Source organism: Neofelis nebulosa, chromosome 7 (assembly GCF_028018385.1).
Source record: "Neofelis nebulosa isolate mNeoNeb1 chromosome 7, mNeoNeb1.pri, whole genome shotgun sequence".
Taxonomy (NCBI): domain Eukaryota; kingdom Metazoa; phylum Chordata; class Mammalia; order Carnivora; family Felidae; genus Neofelis; species Neofelis nebulosa.
Window position 1 is genome coordinate 2,031,238 of NC_080788.1, and position 17,417 is coordinate 2,048,654.

Below are 17,417 nucleotides of genomic sequence, written 5' to 3' on the forward strand. Positions count from 1 at the left end.
ACCAAAATGCAGGCAAAACCGGAAAAGCAGTAAACACACAAATTACAAAAGAGGAAAAAACCACCACCCTGGGATCCACCCCTGCAGCGGCTGTCCCCTGTCCCCCGCCCACCCTGCTCTCCGCTGGTTGGGCGGGGGGGGGGGGGGGGGGGGGGCGTGGGCTGCAAGTCCCCGAGCAGCGGCTGCCCCGGGAGCAAGGACCCTTCCCCAGATCCCCACGAGGAGGCCAGTCTTGGCTGAGTTTTCTGGTGTCTCTGGGGTTCAGTTTGCCTTGGGGACCACACGGCCGGGTCTCGCGAGCAGGGGGGTCGTGGGGTGTCTGTGCCCGGGGCGCCACAGTGAGGGGCTGCACTGCGCACGGAGAATTTCGGAACAACAGCGGAGCCTCCCCTAAGTCGGTCTGCGTCTTATTATCTCCATGTGCCCGTAGTTCCCGGACGTCTGGGCGGCACAGACAGGGTTTCTCCCCGGGAGGCCGGCCCCTCCCAGTCAGTGCCCTTCTCCTCCTGCCTGTTGGCTTCACCGTGACCCCGCTTCTGGGGTCGTGATGGGGTCTCACGGGGTCACGCGCACAAACTGTTGTGTCGTGCCCCGCCCTTAGGAAAAGCCTCAGGAGCCCTCTGTCCCTTGTCCTTCCTTCTGTCAAAGGCCGAAGAGGGTTGCATTCGTCTGGGCTGTTTGCTTGCAAGTGACAGAAGCGGGTGTTCAAGGGGGGGGGTCTGGGGGTTGGTGGCACCAAGGACCTGAACACCGTGATGGCACTCTCACCAGGCAGCACCTTCACGGCTTTCTTAGAGTCCGTCTCGTTGCCGTCGGTCCGGTCCTCTGTGAGGCTGAGCTCAGGTTCCTAAAGAAAAGGGTAGAGAGAGGACAGGTGGGAATGCTCACATTTGGCCCGTGGGGGACCCTGACATGGCCTGGCTGGATCCTTTCCGAGTTTGGGGACCGGTCACTATGGACAGAGGAGGAACGAGGTGCTGTGATTGGTCCAGCGTGTGCCAGGGGCCCAGCCCTCAACCAATCATCATGGCCGGGGAGGCGGGCTCAGACAAGAAGGTGGCAAATGCTGTGACAGTCACAATAAAGAAATAGCAGGAGAGCACTGTGCTGGGGGAGGCCCGGGTGCTTGGGGCGACGGGTGTCCTGCCCACCCAGAGCCCCTTCATCTGGTGCGAGAAGAAAATCGTTCTGGCCACCACTTGAGCGTTGGTGTAGCTGTGCCCTCGGTCGTGCCCAGACACCTGCCAGCCAGGACGAAATACGAGGGAAACGCACCCGAGCTCCCTCGCAGGAGGCTCCGTCGATGGGGCTCGCGCTCTGGAGCAGATCCCACATGCTGGGGGGTGTTTGTTCCTGTGTGCACAGCTGCTAACGTGGCCGGGGTCAGCCTCTGAGAACAAGAACACGCTGTCACTGGAACAGCAACCAAAGTCCCGTCCAGCCTCTGGTCCCCATCCCGGGGGCCACACGTCTTTGGAACAGCATCAAATAGTGTCCATCACGGGGCCACCGCTTTGCCTTTGTTCCTAATAATTTTCCCGTGTTTTCCTCCTTTGCTATCTTGGGGTTTCTTCTTTTTAAACCAAGATAAGATGTTTCCAGTTTTCTTAAGGATTCTTTTGATGAAATAATTCTCATTTATATTTGTATTTCTGCTGTAGCCTGGGGAGCTGTTTTATGAACACAGAGCTTTCTTTTGTGATCTTATCCAACACAAACTTCTGATTCTTTTTCTTTTCTTCTTCTTCTTTTTTTTTTTTTTACAAAGTTACCGCTGATCTAAATAATACTTAAAAATCAGCTTAGTGAAAACAGTTACAGAAGGACCCTTTGCCCATAGAGGACAGCGCTCTGTGTTGGCATCTGTGATCATTCTTCTAAAAGTGGGAGCTGGCAAATGTTTTTTTGTTGAGGGCCAGGTAGTCGGTAGGTTTGGCTTTGTGAGTCTTACAGTGTCTTTCACACGCGCTCAGCTCTGCCATTGTAGCACGAGAGGAGCCGTGACGGCTATGGCCGTGATCCAATAAATATTTAAATAACAGTGAGCCCCTTTGGGGTCAGATGTCACAGATGTCAACACGTAGATTGCCGAGTCCTGTTCTAAACCCTGTACGCTTTAGACTTAGAAGAATTATCATCGAAAAGCCTGAGATGTGCCATAATTCTGTCCGTTTCATAGAGTGGAAACACTCTCCGTGCAGGACCGTCCGCGGTTCACTCGGAGCCTGGAATAGACCGGGTGTTGGTACGGACAGCCTGTTGTCACCGGAGGCGGGATTTCCATTCTTGGGAACCTACCCTGACACGGTGTGGATGTATTTTTCTTCCCAGTTGCTCACCACGGCATTATTTGCCGTGTGGAAGCCCTGGGAATAGCTTCATGTCCGAAAGTAAATTGTCTACTCAAAGTGATGCTGTAGAGCCTTTCAAATAATGTTTATGATTACATTTTATGAGTTTCTGTTGTGACATAAGGTGGAAAAATAAAGACTGTGAAGCCTCAATTAATTAAAAGAAAGAGCAGACATGCGCACGAAAAGTTTGACGGGAAATAGGCCCAGATGTCGATAGTGTCTTTCTCTGGACAGGAAGATTGGGGTTTTTACTGTGTGTGTGTATGTATGCGTGTATTTGATTTTTCCAAGAGATCACTTTAGATTTACAATAAAAGCATTTTAAGAGGAAAACAAGTAGTTCTGCAACCCTTTAGCCTGAGATGGTGTTCTGGGCTGTATTCTAGAACCTTCCAGAATGCCCTCTTCCCTCAGAGAAACCAAGAGGCAGGGGCCGGGCCGACCAGGGGAGGCTCCCCGACCGTGGGGCTCCAGGCCAGGACGCTGCCACCTTGGGGCTCACGCACGTGCCTCCTGGACCCGCCAGGCTCTTACGCTCTGCTTCCTGAAGAGGGTTGACTGACCTTGCACGTGTACGTCTTAGGTTGTTCACGTGACCTTCAGAGTAGGCATGTCTGGTCCCGTGTTCCCACGGAGAGGACGCCAAGCAGGCCGCTCGTCCCCCACAACCCCCACGGGCGGGGGCCGAGCCTCTGGGCCCTGCTGCCCCTTCCTTCCAGAATGGGCCATGCCATTGGGTCCCAGAAGGTTCCCCTCTGTGCGCCAAATCCAGAGAAGTATATGCTTCCGCAGCTGCTGGTTGTGTGGAGGTGGCCGGGGCCTCTTTGGCACCCTGGCCACGGAGTCACATGGGCCCTGCCTGCTCTGAGAATGGACCCACGCCCCGGGGGGAGTCATCGCTTCCGTACGGTGCTGAGGATGTAGGGGTGCGCGTTCCAGAGGGCACCGTGGAGGAGAGAGGGCGGGAGGGGAGCAGGGGCACGGGGCGTGGGCGAGGGGTGCGGGGACGAGAGGCGGCCTCGTGTCTCTAGTTCAGCAGCGGCCACGGCGGGGCAGGCCGGGGTTCCTGGTGGGCCTGCCCCACAGTGGCTTTGGAGAGTGGGCCCTCCGACCCCCCGGGAGCAGGTTGGACCCTGGAAGACGCCGGCCTCGGCCTGGATTCTGCTCCGAGGGGCCGCTTGCCTCCATACGTCCCCGCTGCTTTCAAATTTGTCAAAACTCCAGTTTTCCAGACAGCCTTTCAGGAACACCCACTGTACAAAGTTGAGCACGTTTTCCTCCCGAGGGGCCCGGGAAGGGGGCTCATCGTGCCCACGGAAACCGGAGAAGCACACGGAGAAATAAACGTGGGAGGGGTTGCCTCTCGGGGTCACGACAGCAGATCATGGAAATGTGTTTTTTCATTTCCTCGTATTCCACGGCTCATGTGTTGCGCAGCTGTGATTTATTTTCAGAGCCCACTTTGGAATTTGACAGACTCTCACGCTGGCCCGCTTCACAGCTGAAACCGTGTGCCATTTGGTCGATGATAAAGCAAGTGACAATTTACAACGAAAACAGCCGCAAAAAAGAAGCCGTCTGTGAGTGAGACAGACAGGTGTCAAACCGGGACAGGGGCTCCCGGCAGCCTGGGGGGCGGGCCTCTCGCTGGGGCCAAATCCTGGTGGACACATCCTGCCCGCAGGTGCAGGGCCGGCAGCGCCCGGAGTGCTGGTGTCCACAGGGGGCCGTTCACCCTGCAGAGCTGGTCCCCTGGGAAGCAGAGGCTGGAGCGTCCCTGCCGCTGAGGGTGTTGGGAGGGCCAGCCGGCGAGGCACCTGCTCCAGCCCTGAGTGCCAGCTGGCTCTGGTCCAGGGAGACGGGGCCCCCAGGTGCTGGGTAGGGGGGGACGGGAGGTGACCACCCTGTGCTGTACGTGCTCTCTACTCCCTCCTCTCTGTTGGGAGCGGTGAGCCCAGCCCTTTGGGTTTCAAGTGATAGAAATCCATTCAACTGTTTATCGCAAAGGGGCGGGTCTTTGGTCACGCGGTTACCCTTTCTCTGCTTTCTTTTTGTTTGTAGCATTTATCGCCACCTGACAACGGTCTCTTCCCTCCCTTGTTTTCTCTTATTCGGGTTTTGCTGTCCGTTCACCCTCGAGATTATATAATGGCTTCTGCCTGTGTAACTCTTTGTGCTTTTATCGGTGCCTAGCATACTGGAGGCATTTAGTAAATATTTATTAAATGATGGCAAGGTGACGCCTGGGTAAGTTGTGACAAGAAATGGCAGATCATCAGGCAAAGGGAAGGAGGAGCTGCTGGGGAGGCCAGGGCCTCAGGACCCGGAGTGGCGCATGGGGACGGACGGGGACAGCGAGTTGCTCTGAGCCGGGCGGGATTGGGGAGGGGGGGGCGGAGGGGCACGCAGGGGTGCAGCAAGTGCAGCCAGAGAGGCGAGCAGAGGCCAGATCTGGGGGCGCCTTCGCAGAGGGCTGCAGGTCTTGGAGTGTTTTGGGGATCCGTAGCAGGGAGCATGAAAGGAGCGGGACACGATCGTTTGTTTTGAGTTTGCCGGGAACCTCGCGCTTCGTGCGTTCCTTGTGTGTGTCCTGAGTGCGGGTCTTAAGCCTCCGTTGGCGGAAAAGGGAAAGCAAACCAAGCAAGCATAGAGCAGCAAAGCTGAGCGCCAGGGTCACCCTAGTGATCGAGCCCGGCCGTTTCGCGTTGGAAGTGGAGACTTCTGAGGGATGCGGACGACGGGTGGAAGGGGGTGAGGCCGGGCGGGTCGGCTGCCCATGCAGACGAGCAGGGGGCTGAGGGCGTCGGAACAAGACGCGGGAAGGTGTGCGGGGGGGGGGGGGGGGGGGGCAGGAGGGACAGAGTGTTGGCGGCTCCTCAGATGCGCCGTGAGTGCTCCATGTTCTGTAAGCGTTTCTAGAGCACTTCCTGAGCCACACACGGTGTTGGTCCCTCTGTAGTGTCCGCGGGTTTACTCGTCACGACAGCGTCGGAGGGCGACACTCCTGCGACCCTCATTTTACAGGTAAAGACGCTGGAGCGCAGACCCATCAGGTCACACGCCCAGGGTCGCGCGGGAAGAGAAGGAGGCGGGATCGAAGCAGGTCTGTGCCCCTGGCACTGGACGTCTGGCTTGAGCGGCTGGGTAGGGGTGGGCTGGTGACCGCGACGGGGCCTGCGGGAGGCAGGGAAGGTCTGGGCGCCCTGGACAGGAACGCGGGTTTGGTTTTGGACCCGCGGAGCGCCAAGTGTCTGAGAGGCCCCGACGGCAGGTGGACGCGTACGAGCCTCCCAGAGAGGTCCTGCTGGGGAGGCCGCCTTGGTGTCATCGGCACGCAAGGTGTGGTGCAGCCGAAAGAGCCCCTGAAGGTCCTGCGGAGAGCGAGGGAGAAGGGTCCCGGCCCAAAGGGGGAGGACTGGGGGGGGGAGGAGCCCCCCAGGGCCGAGAACCAGCAAAGGAGAGGAGACAGAGGAGCCCTGGGGGAGAAACGTCCAAGAGGGACGTGCAGCTTGAGGACAGGGACCATTTCTGTTTGCCCCCTCCCCCGCCACCATGACGGAGATGTGAGGGTGTCTGAGTGCCAGACGGAGGAAGAGGAGGAAGAGGAGGAGGAGTGGCCGGGAGGCAGGTGCCTGGTCGCGAAACAGGGCCCGCTGAGGGCGGGGACGCGGCGTTTCTTCCGCGGAGGGAGCAAGGCGGGTGATGGATGCGTGTCTCTTCGTGAGTGCTCTGCTGTGGGATGAGGGAAACGGGTAGGTAGGAAGCCGTTCGTACTAGCTGGTTCCTTCATGCCCACTTTGGGCAAAAGCCCTTTCTGGACACATACAAACGGTTTCAGTTCAACCGGCAAGTACGGTTTTCCAGGCGCTCTCAGCCGTGTTGGGACGTTTCGCACTTGGTCCCGGCCCGCGAGGCACAGAGCTCAAGCGCAGGGCGGGTAAGTCCTCGCCGTCCAACGTGACGGGTGTCACAGACGGGTTTCCTCCACGGGACGTGAAGGTAGGGTGACCGTGCTCGCAGCCGCGTGGGTCCCGGAGCCTCACAAGATGCCGGGTGCGGCAAAGCCATCGGATACACACTGAGCGGGCGAGCGGGCGAATGAAGACGTGGATGGGGGGCCCTGCCCGGGGGCCGGGGACAGACTCCCCGGGGTCGTGACACCCGAGCTGGCCCTGGACAACGAGCAGCCGTTCACCAGGATGACAGTTCACGTGGAACGGGGCGTGAGCTGGCAGAAAGGCCTGCGCGTGCACACGTGTGAGGCGCGAGGCCCCCGGGAGATGCGCACGTGGGGGCACCGTGTCTGGAGCCACCCTCACACCCTGTCCAGGGGCCACCGACCACGTGTGCTCGCCACGCACCCGGAACAGGCTCGTTGGAGCGGAGATGTGCCCCGTGTGTGAGAGACACATCCCTTGCAAAGACCCAGAGAGAAAGAATGAGGGGCACCCGGGGGGCTCAGTCGGTTAAGCGTCTGCCTCGATCTGGGCTCCGGTCACGATCCGAGCGTCGTGGGATCGAGCCCTGTGTCGGGATTCTCTCTCTCCCTCTCTCTGCCCCTCCCTCGGTCACACACGTGCGCGTGTGCACTCTCTCTCTCTCTCAAAAAAAAAAAAGAAAAAAATGAGACATTGCCCATTAGTGTTCTACACAGTGAAATGGTAATACTCCAGATCTATTACTGAAAGCAACTTCGCCTATTTGTTAACTTTTTTAAGAAATGTGCCTTCTAGAACGTGTCAAACTAGACGGGTGGTTCCCACATCTCTCTCGGGCAGGGTGACGGGAAGTGTAGCGGAAACGAGGCACGGTGGCGGGCAGGGCCGCGTGCCGAGACGCTCTGTCGGGGGCTCCTGTGAGCGATGCGGTTTGGAGCCCAGGCGGGCAGTCAGATGCGTGCTGTCTACACAGCTGGCGGCCGTGGGACAGGGGCACTGACAGAAAGGATGCTGGAGGTTGGGAGCCAGCGAGTGTCAGTTGAGGGAAGGCAGGCAGGGGGAGGAGGTGGAGAGACCGATGGGGGTGCAGCAGGGGAGGGCGGGAAGGACTCCCACATGGTGTCTGGAATTCTGACCTGGATTTCCGCGCTGACGGTGGTGCATTGGCTGATGTCGGGGAGGAGTGGGTGGTGCTGGGTGGTCTCGGGCTGGGGCGGAGGGGCTGGAGGGGCTGGTGCTGGAGGCGTGGGGTGCAGAGGCGGTGTCCCGGCCGTGGACGAAGCCAGTAGGGGTGTGCGGCGGGAGGAGAGAGGATGACCCAGCTGGCGTCTCCTCGGGGAGGAGAGGAGACCACGGGCAGCGGCTGCTGGGGTTGGCAGCTGGGGACCGTGGCGAACGTGTCTCCGTGAAATGATGGGGGAGAAACCGAGTCGGAATGACTCCAGGTGGTGTCATAGGACAGAGCAGGGACAGCAGGTACAGACTGTCCTCGGAAGAAGACGAGGCATTTAGAATCGTACGGGTTTTGTGACCCCGCAGTGTTCCCAGCCAGAGAATGTTGGGGATCCAAGAAACGATCCGTGCAGCCCCGTTTGCCCTCATTTGCAGAGCGTTTGGAGAAAGCTCTCCCCGCCCTACGCCCTCGTCCGAGGCAGAGGCTCACACGTGTCCCTCTCTCGCTTAGGCCGGATCCTGGACCTGAAGACGGGGACGGTGAAGAAAGAGGGACAGCAGTCCTCCATGAGGATGTGCATGGGCTCGCGGAGGTCCTTCATTTGCAGGATGAGGTGTGTGCGGGGCGGAGGGCGGTGGGTGGCGGGTAGATGAGGTCTGTGCGGGGTGGCGGGCGGTGGGCAGTGGGCGGCCGCTGCCTCTGCTCCACTAGTAGGAGCCTTGACGGGCTCTGCTGAGGTGAAACCCCGTGGTCCCAGCTGCAGCACGTGAGCCTACACACCCCGTGGTCCACCTCGGACGCCGCGTCCCCCTTCCTCCCACCCACCTTGTCTGACTTCCTGCCCGTCCCTGCCCACTCCTGGGTTGGCTTCCCCTGTCGGCTGGGTCCCAACTTTCTCCCGGTCCTTCAGGACCCTTCTGAACTCCAACCCCTCCAGGCACCATATTGGTCAACACGTCTTATGTAAGATGGGTCGATTTTGTACGCTTTTGTGTCTCCTGTGCCAAAGCACACTTTTTCATTAGTGTTTAATTATTAGATTGTCGCATGATGCTTCAGGTGGAAATGCCTGGGCTCTGTGAGTCAGCAACAGTTGCCCTTGAGGACAGGAGCCTGGAGTTACCTTCTCTGAGCCGCCCGCGATCTACACCGAGTGTGTACGTGGTTAACGCGTGGTGTGGAGGAAATGCAGGAGTGACTGAACTGGGGGGTGATTACAGAATTTTCTGTCCCCGAGGAAGAAAGAACAAGGCTTCAGAGTCCCTGTACCCTCAGCCCCGAGGCCCTGTAGGGGTGGGGCGGGGGTGCCTGGTGAGTCGAATCTGCCGGGACGTGGAATTGCAGAGGCTGTAAGACGAGGCAGTGCCCCTCATTCATTCATTCATTCATTCATTCATTCAGACATCTATCGAGGGCCTGCCTGCGCCAGGCCGGGGTTCAGCCCTGAGTAAAGCAAACAAAATCCCTGAGCTTGTAGAATGTCACTTTAGTAAGGGAGATCTAGGATGGGCAAAAGTACCAAGTAGACACAGGGAATGTCAGATGGTGGTAAGTGCTCTTGAGGAAAATAAAACAAATTTGAGGAGGAGGAGGAGTGGTTAGTTCACGTGTTACCTAGGTTGGGTGGGGGTGGGGGGTCTCAATGATAAGGTGGCATTTTGGAGATGTCCCAGGAGACCTGGGACTATCTGGGGAAAGAAAATACCAAGTGGAGGGAACCGCAAGTGTAAAGGCCCTGGGGCAGGGATGTTCTTGTGTTTAACCAACAATAAGGTTACTATCCAAGGAACAGGGTGAGTGGCCGTGGTGGGCAGAATGGTCATCAGTAAGGTTGGGCTGGGGGCGCCTGGGTGGCTCAGTCGGTTAAGCATCCGACTTTGACTCAGGTCATGATCTCGTGGTTCATGGGCTCGAGCCCCGTGTCGGGCTCTGTGCTGACAGCTCGGAGCCTGGAGCCTGCTTTGGATTCTGTGTTTCCCTCTCTCTCTGCCCTTCCCCAGCTTGCATTCTGTCTGTCTGTCTGTCTGTCTGTCTTTCTCTCTCTCAGAAATAATCATTAAAAAAAATTAAAGTAAAGTAAGGTGGGGATGTTGGGTAACTTACAGCTTTTACTCTGAACGAGGCGGGAGACCGCTGGCGTTTTCTCGTAAGAATGACACGTTCTGAATCACGTTAAATAACTCACTCTGCCTGTGTGTGGGGGACAAACCCGCAGGGGGGACGAACAAGGGTGCGAGTGAGGAGGCGGCTGGACGCAGGATTCTGGAATGCAAGGGAGAGGTTGGGCCGAAGGCACGGACTTGGGGACCGCTGTCACCGAGATGCTCCCCGAAGCCTGGAGACTGAATGAGGTCACCGGGAGGTGGGCGTGGCTGGAGGAGAGGTCAGGCCTCAGCCCCCGGGCCACTCCTGTGGCAGGGGGGCGAGGAGGGGCCAACAAGCCCCAGACGGAGCTGCAGGCCGGTGGCAGGGAAGGGGGGTGAAGGACGTTCCTGCAGGGAAGGCGTGCTCCCCTCAGAGGCTCCTGAGGGGTCCTGAACACGAGGGCCGGGGCATCCCCGCCGCAGAAGGAGAAACCTCGGGAGCCCCAGCTGCAGGCAGGTGGCAGGGCGGCCTCCGCCCTCTCTTCCCTGGCACGGGAGCCTGTCCCCGCTGCCCGGCTCGTGGTCTCCCAGGCTGTCCTCGAGTCCCTTGGACCCCACACCGACCTTGATCGAGCCCGGCCGTCTCCTGCCCTCTCTGAGCTTCTGCCGAGCTGTGCGACAGCCCCAGGCTGGCTCAGGGGAGCTCAGCACAGATGTCGTTCTCCTCCCGTTTGCTGCCGGACCTGTGACTCGTCAGGGCCGTCCGTGCAGAGGGGAGACCCGCCCTGCAGCCTGGCGCTGGGCCCCAGGAGCCGACAGAGGGCTTGAGGAGGGCTGCCCTCTCCTCCGAGCCAGCGCCCCTCCGTTCTTGCGGAAGACGGGACGGAACTCCCTTCGACACCTGCCTCAGGTCACACGACGGCATTTGGGCGACGGAAAACACGATCACTGCATCTGAGTTCATATTAGCCTGTGTGGATGAGTGCTCTCAGTCCGCTGACAGGCACGGGGACGGCAGGGTGCCCGTGTGCTGGAGGCCGCTGGGGACAGAACGCCGTCCCGGGGACAGAACCGCGGACAGTGCCCCATCAGCAGAGCACGCCCACCCCGGCACGGGGGCAGCACCTACCGGATTTTGAGTCCAGCACCACGCGGCCCCCTGCGGAACGCCTTCCCCGGGGACATCACCACACCCGGTTCTGCGTCTCCGTGCCACCGTCACTCTGCCTGCAGGCCACGTCAGGCAGCCCCGCCCTGCCCCGGTGCCCTCTGGGGGACGTGACTGCCCCCTGAGGCGGGCAGTTCTGCCGTCTGCCGAGCGCCTGACCTCGTCCTCCCAATAAAGCGGGTTCGTTCTGGGAGGATGCCAGCCGGCCAGGCGGCGCGGTCCCGGGTCGTCCCTGCTGGGGGACACGCACCTGCGGGTGGCTGTCCCCGGTCTCAGAGCACAGCTGGCCTCTCCTCTGTGCCCTACGGAGCGTGAAGATGTCCAGAGCGTTACCTGCCCTGGAGTCGGGACACGGAAGCACATGGAAGGATGGGTACACACAGCACCGGCCGGACCCTGGTGGCAGGGCGACCCTCGATGTTCAGAGCCTGGGGGGGATTGAGAGGAGCGGCGGAGAAGGTCGCCTCCCGGCCCCCGCCTCCCGGAGAAGGGCCTCCGTCGCCCCCACTCTGCCCTTTGCCGTCAGCGGGCTGAGGCGGTTACGTCGCTGCCAGTGATGGGACACTGCAGGGGCAGGGAGGGTCCCCACGGCCGCAGCCACAGCTGCAGCCTGGGAACATGCGTCCTTCCGTCAGCGGGCAACGTGCGTCTTGCGTTGATGGGTCTGCTGAGGCCCGAAGAGACCCCACCGCCCTGCTTGCGTGACCCCGAACGTGACCGGGAGCCCCTAGAGTCTTTCTTAGGGGTCCGGCCTGCGGTGGGGTGGGGGGAGAGATGGGGGGGGCTCTGCATCGCCAGGTGGGTCACGCTCCCCCGGCCGCGGTGACAGCCGGGGACCGGAGGTGCGCGAGCCCACGTCAGAGCGCCAGCATCGATCAGAGCGGCTCTCTGACCGCAGGGCCATCCCGTACGCCTGCTTCGGGCTTTACTCATCCTCAGCCTTTACCGAATCCTAGGTGTGGGAACGCCCCTTTGGACCACCTGCCGCTGAACAGAATAACCACCATGAGGAAAAGGTTCAGGTCAGTGAGCCTTGGCGACGCGTGACGGGGGCCGCGCGGGGGGGAGGGCGTGATGAGCGCCCTGAGCGGGGGACCAGCGAGGCCGGGCGGGGGTGCCGGGGGGAGGGTGCGTGGGACGCGTGCGGGGCTGAGGGGAGGGAGGGGGCTGGGTGCACCTGCCGGGGGAGGAGGGACATCAGGGTGCCGGGAGGGTGAAATTCACGCCCCCGAGGCACGTGTGACCGCGGCGTCCCTGCCTCCCGCCTCGTGCGGAAAGCCATCTCACGGATGCTCTCTCTTCAGGAACGGCCTTGGCCCCGTGAAAGACGGGGAGGCCCAGTACGCCGTGGTGCACTGCACGGGTTACATCAAGGCGTGGCCCCCCGCAGGTAAGCCGTGCGTTCTTCCCGGGCGGCTGGGTGCCCTCACCCGACTGTGCCTTCCCGTCGGGAGCGTGTGCCACAAAGAGGCAGAGAGATGCGCTCGTCGTTCTTTGTGCTTAGAACGTGATGATCTCTGTCACTGGGGCAAGTCCCGCTTCCGGGAGCAAAGGTTTCTGAAAAGAGCGATCCTGCGCGGGTGCTTAGAGCCTCCGCCGCTTCCTGCGGTCTGTCACCCGGAGCCCTGTGTGAGGTCGCGGTGGCCTCTGAAATGACAGCTGTCACTGTCACCGGGACGGTGCCACAGACGGCGGCAGGCGTCGGCGAGGAGCCAGAGCCCTGGCAGCCCTCAGGTCGCGCAGGAGGCGCGGTAAACCAGTGCGGCTGCTTCTGGAAACCGGAGGGCCGGTCCTGGCCGCCGTGTGCCCGGGCCACCCCACTCCCAGGGGCACGCGGGAGAACCGAAAGCGTTCGTCCGCCAAGAAACTTCCAACAGGGGAAGCGGGCAAGTGATTCGTGCTGCAATATCCGTGCACCTTGAAAGCGTCACGCTAAGCGGAAGAAGCCAGACACCCAAGGTGACCCGTGATAGGATTTCATTTATGTGCAATATCCAGAGAAGGTAGATCCCTCCAGGAAGAAAGTAGACGTGTGGTTTCCAGGTGCTGGGCGGCGGGACGAAGGGGGGCGTGGCTGTCCCGGGTACAGCGTTTCTTTTCTAGATGACACAGATCCTGAAATCAGATGGGGTGACGGTTGCACAAGTCTACAGATCTGAAAACCACTGCCTTGTGCCCTTGAAGATGGCGGGTTTTATGGCGTGTGAGTTATTAATCAATCTGTTATTGAGCAAAGGAATATACGTCTTGTCGACCATCTGCGTCCCCGCGATGGCTCCGAAAGCGGTCTGGCTCTGGGAACGTTCCCGGTCTGCTGGAGAACGTTGCGACTCTGCTGTTATCGGATGGAGTATTTAAGTGTCCGCGAGGTCAGGTTGATCGATAATGCTGTGAAGGACGACTGTGTCCTTATTGGTTATTCACCTGCTCGATGGATTGATCGCTGAGGCAGGCGTGTTGAAGTCTCCAACTGTAAACGTGTCTGCCTCTCATCTCTTGATGCTCCGTTGTATGGTCCATACACGCTACGGGTTTTTATGTCTTCTTGGAGACGTGACCCCTTTGTCAGTGTGTGATGCCCTTCCTTATTCCTGATAAGTTTCCCTGCTCCGAATTCTGCTTTGTCTGAAAATAATACAGCGACTCCAGCTTTCTTTGGACTGGCGTAAGCACGGTGTGTTTTTCTCCGTTTTTTACTTTTAACCTGTGTCATAGTTAAAAAAAATTTTTTTTTTACGTTTATTCAGTTTTGAGAGACAGAAAGAGAGTGCAAGCAGGGAAGGGGCAGAGAGAGACACAGAATCCGAAGCAGGCCCCAGGCTCTGAGCTGTCAGCACAGAGCCCAGCACGGGGCTCAAACCCACAGACTGCGAGATCGTGACCTGAGCCAACATTGGAGGCTTAACTGCCTGAGCCACCCAGGCACCCCTAACCTGTGTCATTATATTTAAAGTGAGCTTCTTATAGATGTGTTGCTGGGTCCAGTGTTTTTACCCACTCCGACCATACAACTTTTAATTGGTATATTTAAACCATTCACGTTTAATGGGATTATTCATATAGTTTACTCAATACCTACTGTGTTTTCTATTCCGTGTATTTGTTCTTTCTTCTCCCCTCTCTGTGCATTCCCTGGTTTCCACTGAACGTTCTGTAGGATCTCATAGTCTCTCCTAGCATATCAGTCATATTTCCTTAAAAATATCTTTGTTGTTTGCCCTGAGTTGAAATATATATTTACAACTAATGTAAATCCACTTCCAAATAATACTGTACTGCTTTTGTGGGTAGTGCGAGGATCCCTGGACTCAGCTTCCCTTCCTCCCTCCCTCTCCCACAACACCGCTCTCATGGGCTACACTTACCCATGAGCACATTGTTACTGTTGTTGCCGGGAACACACGGAAATATATTAGCTCAATTAAGAAGAAAAGCGCGCCTGGGTGGCTCAGTCGGTTAAGCATCCGACTCTCGATCCTGGCTCAGGTCATGATCTCACCCTTCGTGGGTTCGAGCCCCCAGTCGGGCTCTGCACTGATGGCATGGAACCCACTTGGAATTCTCTCTCCCTCTCTGTCTGCCCCTCACCCCATTCTCTCTCAAAAGAAATAAGTAAACTCAAAAATTAGGTTGAAATAAAAATAACAAAAATAAAAAAAGTGTATTTCCCCTTAATTTATTCCTTTATGTGTATCCGAGTTTCTAACCCATATTGTCTCCTCCTTCCTGAAGAACCTCTTTTAACATTTACCGCAGGACGGCTCTGCCGGGGGGTGAAGTCTCTATTTTTGTTTTTCCCAGGTTCATTATTTCTCCCTCACTCTCAAAGGATAATTCTGCTGGCTTTAAGGTTTTAGGTTGGCCTGATTTTCCCCCAGCACTTCAGATCTCCACGCCTTCCTTGTTCCTGTGGTTTCTGACGAGAAGTTCATGGAACTGGTACCTTTGTTTTCCTGTAGCCCGTGTGGGACTTTTTTTTTTTTTCTGTCTTCTTTCAAGGTTTTTTCTCTTTGTCTTTGCTTTTCTGCAGTTCTAATATTACATGCCTCAGAAGCTCGTTTTATTTTGGTTTTTGGTTATTTATACCGCTTGGTAATTTCCGAGCTTCCTGTGTCTGTGGTTTGGTGTCCTTACTTTTGAAAAATTCATGGGGGCGTCTGGGTGGCGCAGCTGGCTAAACACCTGACTCTCAACTTCCGCTCAGATCGTGATCCACAGTTCATGAGTTCAAGCCCCGTGACAGCATGGAGCCCACTTGGGATTCTCTCTCTCTCTCTCTCTCTCTCTCTCTCTCTCTCTCTCTCTTCTTGTCTCTCCCTCTCTCTCCCACTCTGGCCCTCCCCCGCTCATGCTGTCTCTCAGAATGAATAAAGTTTTTTAAAAAAAGGAGAAATTTTTGAACGCTGTGTCTTCACATATTTCTTTTGTTCCATCTCCTTTCTCTTCCTCCTGGGATCGCGACTGCCCGCGTATTATGTCGCGTTCGAAATTGTGTTGCGACTCGGGCGTCTTCTGTTCTGGATCTTTTCACTCTTTTCTCCTCTTTGCATTCTAGTTTTGGGAGTGTCAGTCGACAGATCTTCATGCTCACTGATTCTTTCCTTGTCGACGTCCAGTCTGCTGATGAGTCTGTCGAAGGCACTGCTCGTTTCTCCAACAGTGTTTTTTGTTTGAATTTTTTAAAAAGTTTATTTATTTATTTTGTGAGAGAGCCGGGGAGGGACAGAGAGGGAGACAGAGACAATCCCAGGCAGGTTCCACGCTGTCAGTGCAGAGCCCGACGTGGGGCTCGAACTCAGCGAACGGTGAGAACATGACCTGAGCCGAAACCAAGAGTCTCCGACGGCGTTTTTTATTTCTAGAATCTCCTTTCGGTTTCCTCCTGGAGTTTCTGCCCCTCCACTCGTGTTACCCATCCGGTTTTGCTACTGTCTGCTTCTTCCATTAGAGCTCTTAGCATATTAATTATAGTTATTTTAGATTCTCTGTCCAGCAATTTCAGTCTGTGTCATAGTGGAGTCCGGTTAAGATGCTGACTTTGTCTCCTCAGGCTGTGCTTTTTCTTGCCATTTAGCACGCCTTGTAAATCTTTGTTGGAATCCAGATGTGACGCGTCAGGTGATACCAACGGAGGTAAATAGGTCATAGAAGTTTAATTGAATTATTCCAGGAGTCGGATGTGTTTTTTTTTTTTTTAACGTTTATTTATTTTTGAGACAGAGAGAGACAGAGCATGAACGGGGGAGGGTCAGAGAGAGGGAGACACAGCATCTGAAACAGGCTCCAGGCTCCGAGCGGTCAACACAGAGCCCGACGCGGGGCTCGAACTCACGGACCGCGAGATCGTGACCTGAGCCGAAGTCGGACGCTTAACCGACCAAGCCACCCAGGCGCCCCAAGAGTCGGATGTGTTTAATGTTTGCCATATATATACATATATATCAGTTCGACATACAGACGTGCGTGTGTTATATACTTTTAAATTGTGGATTTTTTATTTATGGATTTTTCTTTCCTGTATAAATCATAACACACATAATTATCAGGGTGCTGCTTGCCTGAAGGGCCCCAGTTAGATTCAAGACTTTGAGCGAGCTGCCTTCACAGGTGTCCCGAGCCCAGACCTCAGCTCTGTAGATCTAGAAACAGTCCTGATGGGGCCCGAGAACGGACCAGCCCCGGCGAAGGTGGGAGTCCTTGCAGGCTGATGTCTTAACCGGGTGTGACCCATAATGCCGCGGGGCTTCCCCGTCTCTGAGGGGGATGCTCACGCCCGTCGTCCGGGGATCCCGTGAGGTTCTGAGGCTGCCGTGAGGCCAGATTTCCATTGGAAGGTTGTTTGACGAGAGGCAAACCAGAGGAGAGGCGTGGACAGCCTGGAGAGAGACTTTGCGCAGCAGCGTGGCTCAGGGAGCACACGCGATGGCCTGACCTGTGCCCGCTGCTGAGCGCCAGACACGGGCCCGTCCCTCGGGGAGCATGGAGCCGTGTGGCTGGGGGGCCAGCACGCGCACAGATGATGCAGGAGGGTGTGGGGAGACGGCCAGCCCCGGGGACGGTGGGGGGGCCTGATGCCCCCCGGGGACAGGAGAGCTTCCTGGAGGAGGCTCCTCACAGTGTGGGTCGGTACCAAGTCCAGCCCTTGGGACCCCTGTTCCAGGAGACCATCTCGTTCCTGAGTTCCTCTCCTGAACTCGTCACTCATACGATACCAGGCAAATTCCCCGTCCTGTTTCTGGCCTCAGAGTGCCCTCCTTCTGACCACCGTATTTGGGCTCCACGCCTACAACATCACGAGAACTGCCATGGTCATGGTGAGTCTAACGCAGAGTCCTTGTGGGTGAGCAGGAGAGAGGAGTCTGAGGCCCGGGGTGCAGGCAGGTGACTGTACCCAGAGCCCACAGAGGTGACTCAGGGCAGGCCCTTCTGGAGCCGCGTGTGGGTCCGTGCCTGCGAGTGTTTGTGTGCCCGGGGTCACGGGGCCAGTAGGACTTGGCATGAAGCCTTCAGTGACTGCCCTTGAAACCGCACCATGTGCGAAGGCGTTGAAGGAGCCGGGGGTGTTTATCTTGGAGAAAGCGAGACATGATTTCTGTCTCTAAGTATTTGAGGGGGTGTCATATGAAGGAGGAATTAATCTTACTAAGGATAGTTCCAGAAGGCACAATTTGGACCAAAAGAGGAAAATTACCAAAAGGC

General features: G+C 57.4%; 1 protein-coding gene across 10 annotated transcripts in view; it reads left to right on the forward strand.

Moving 5' to 3' along the window:
* Positions 1-17,417, forward strand: part of ARNT2 (aryl hydrocarbon receptor nuclear translocator 2) — a 145,797-nt gene that overhangs the window by 70,154 nt on the left and 58,226 nt on the right. For 9 of the 10 annotated variants that reach the window (XR_009263742.1, XM_058736360.1, XM_058736358.1 and 6 more), the window contains exons 6-8: positions 7,977-8,079; positions 11,675-11,740; positions 12,023-12,108. The exons of the other annotated variant lie outside the window; for it this stretch is intronic. Coding sequence is in view for 8 of the 9 variants with exons in the window: in XM_058736360.1 (XP_058592343.1) it covers positions 7,977-8,079; positions 11,675-11,740; positions 12,023-12,108 (255 nt within the window). In the remaining variant the exon portion in view is untranslated. The remainder of the gene's footprint in view (positions 1-7,976; positions 8,080-11,674; positions 11,741-12,022; positions 12,109-17,417) is intronic. 10 annotated transcript variants of the gene reach the window in all.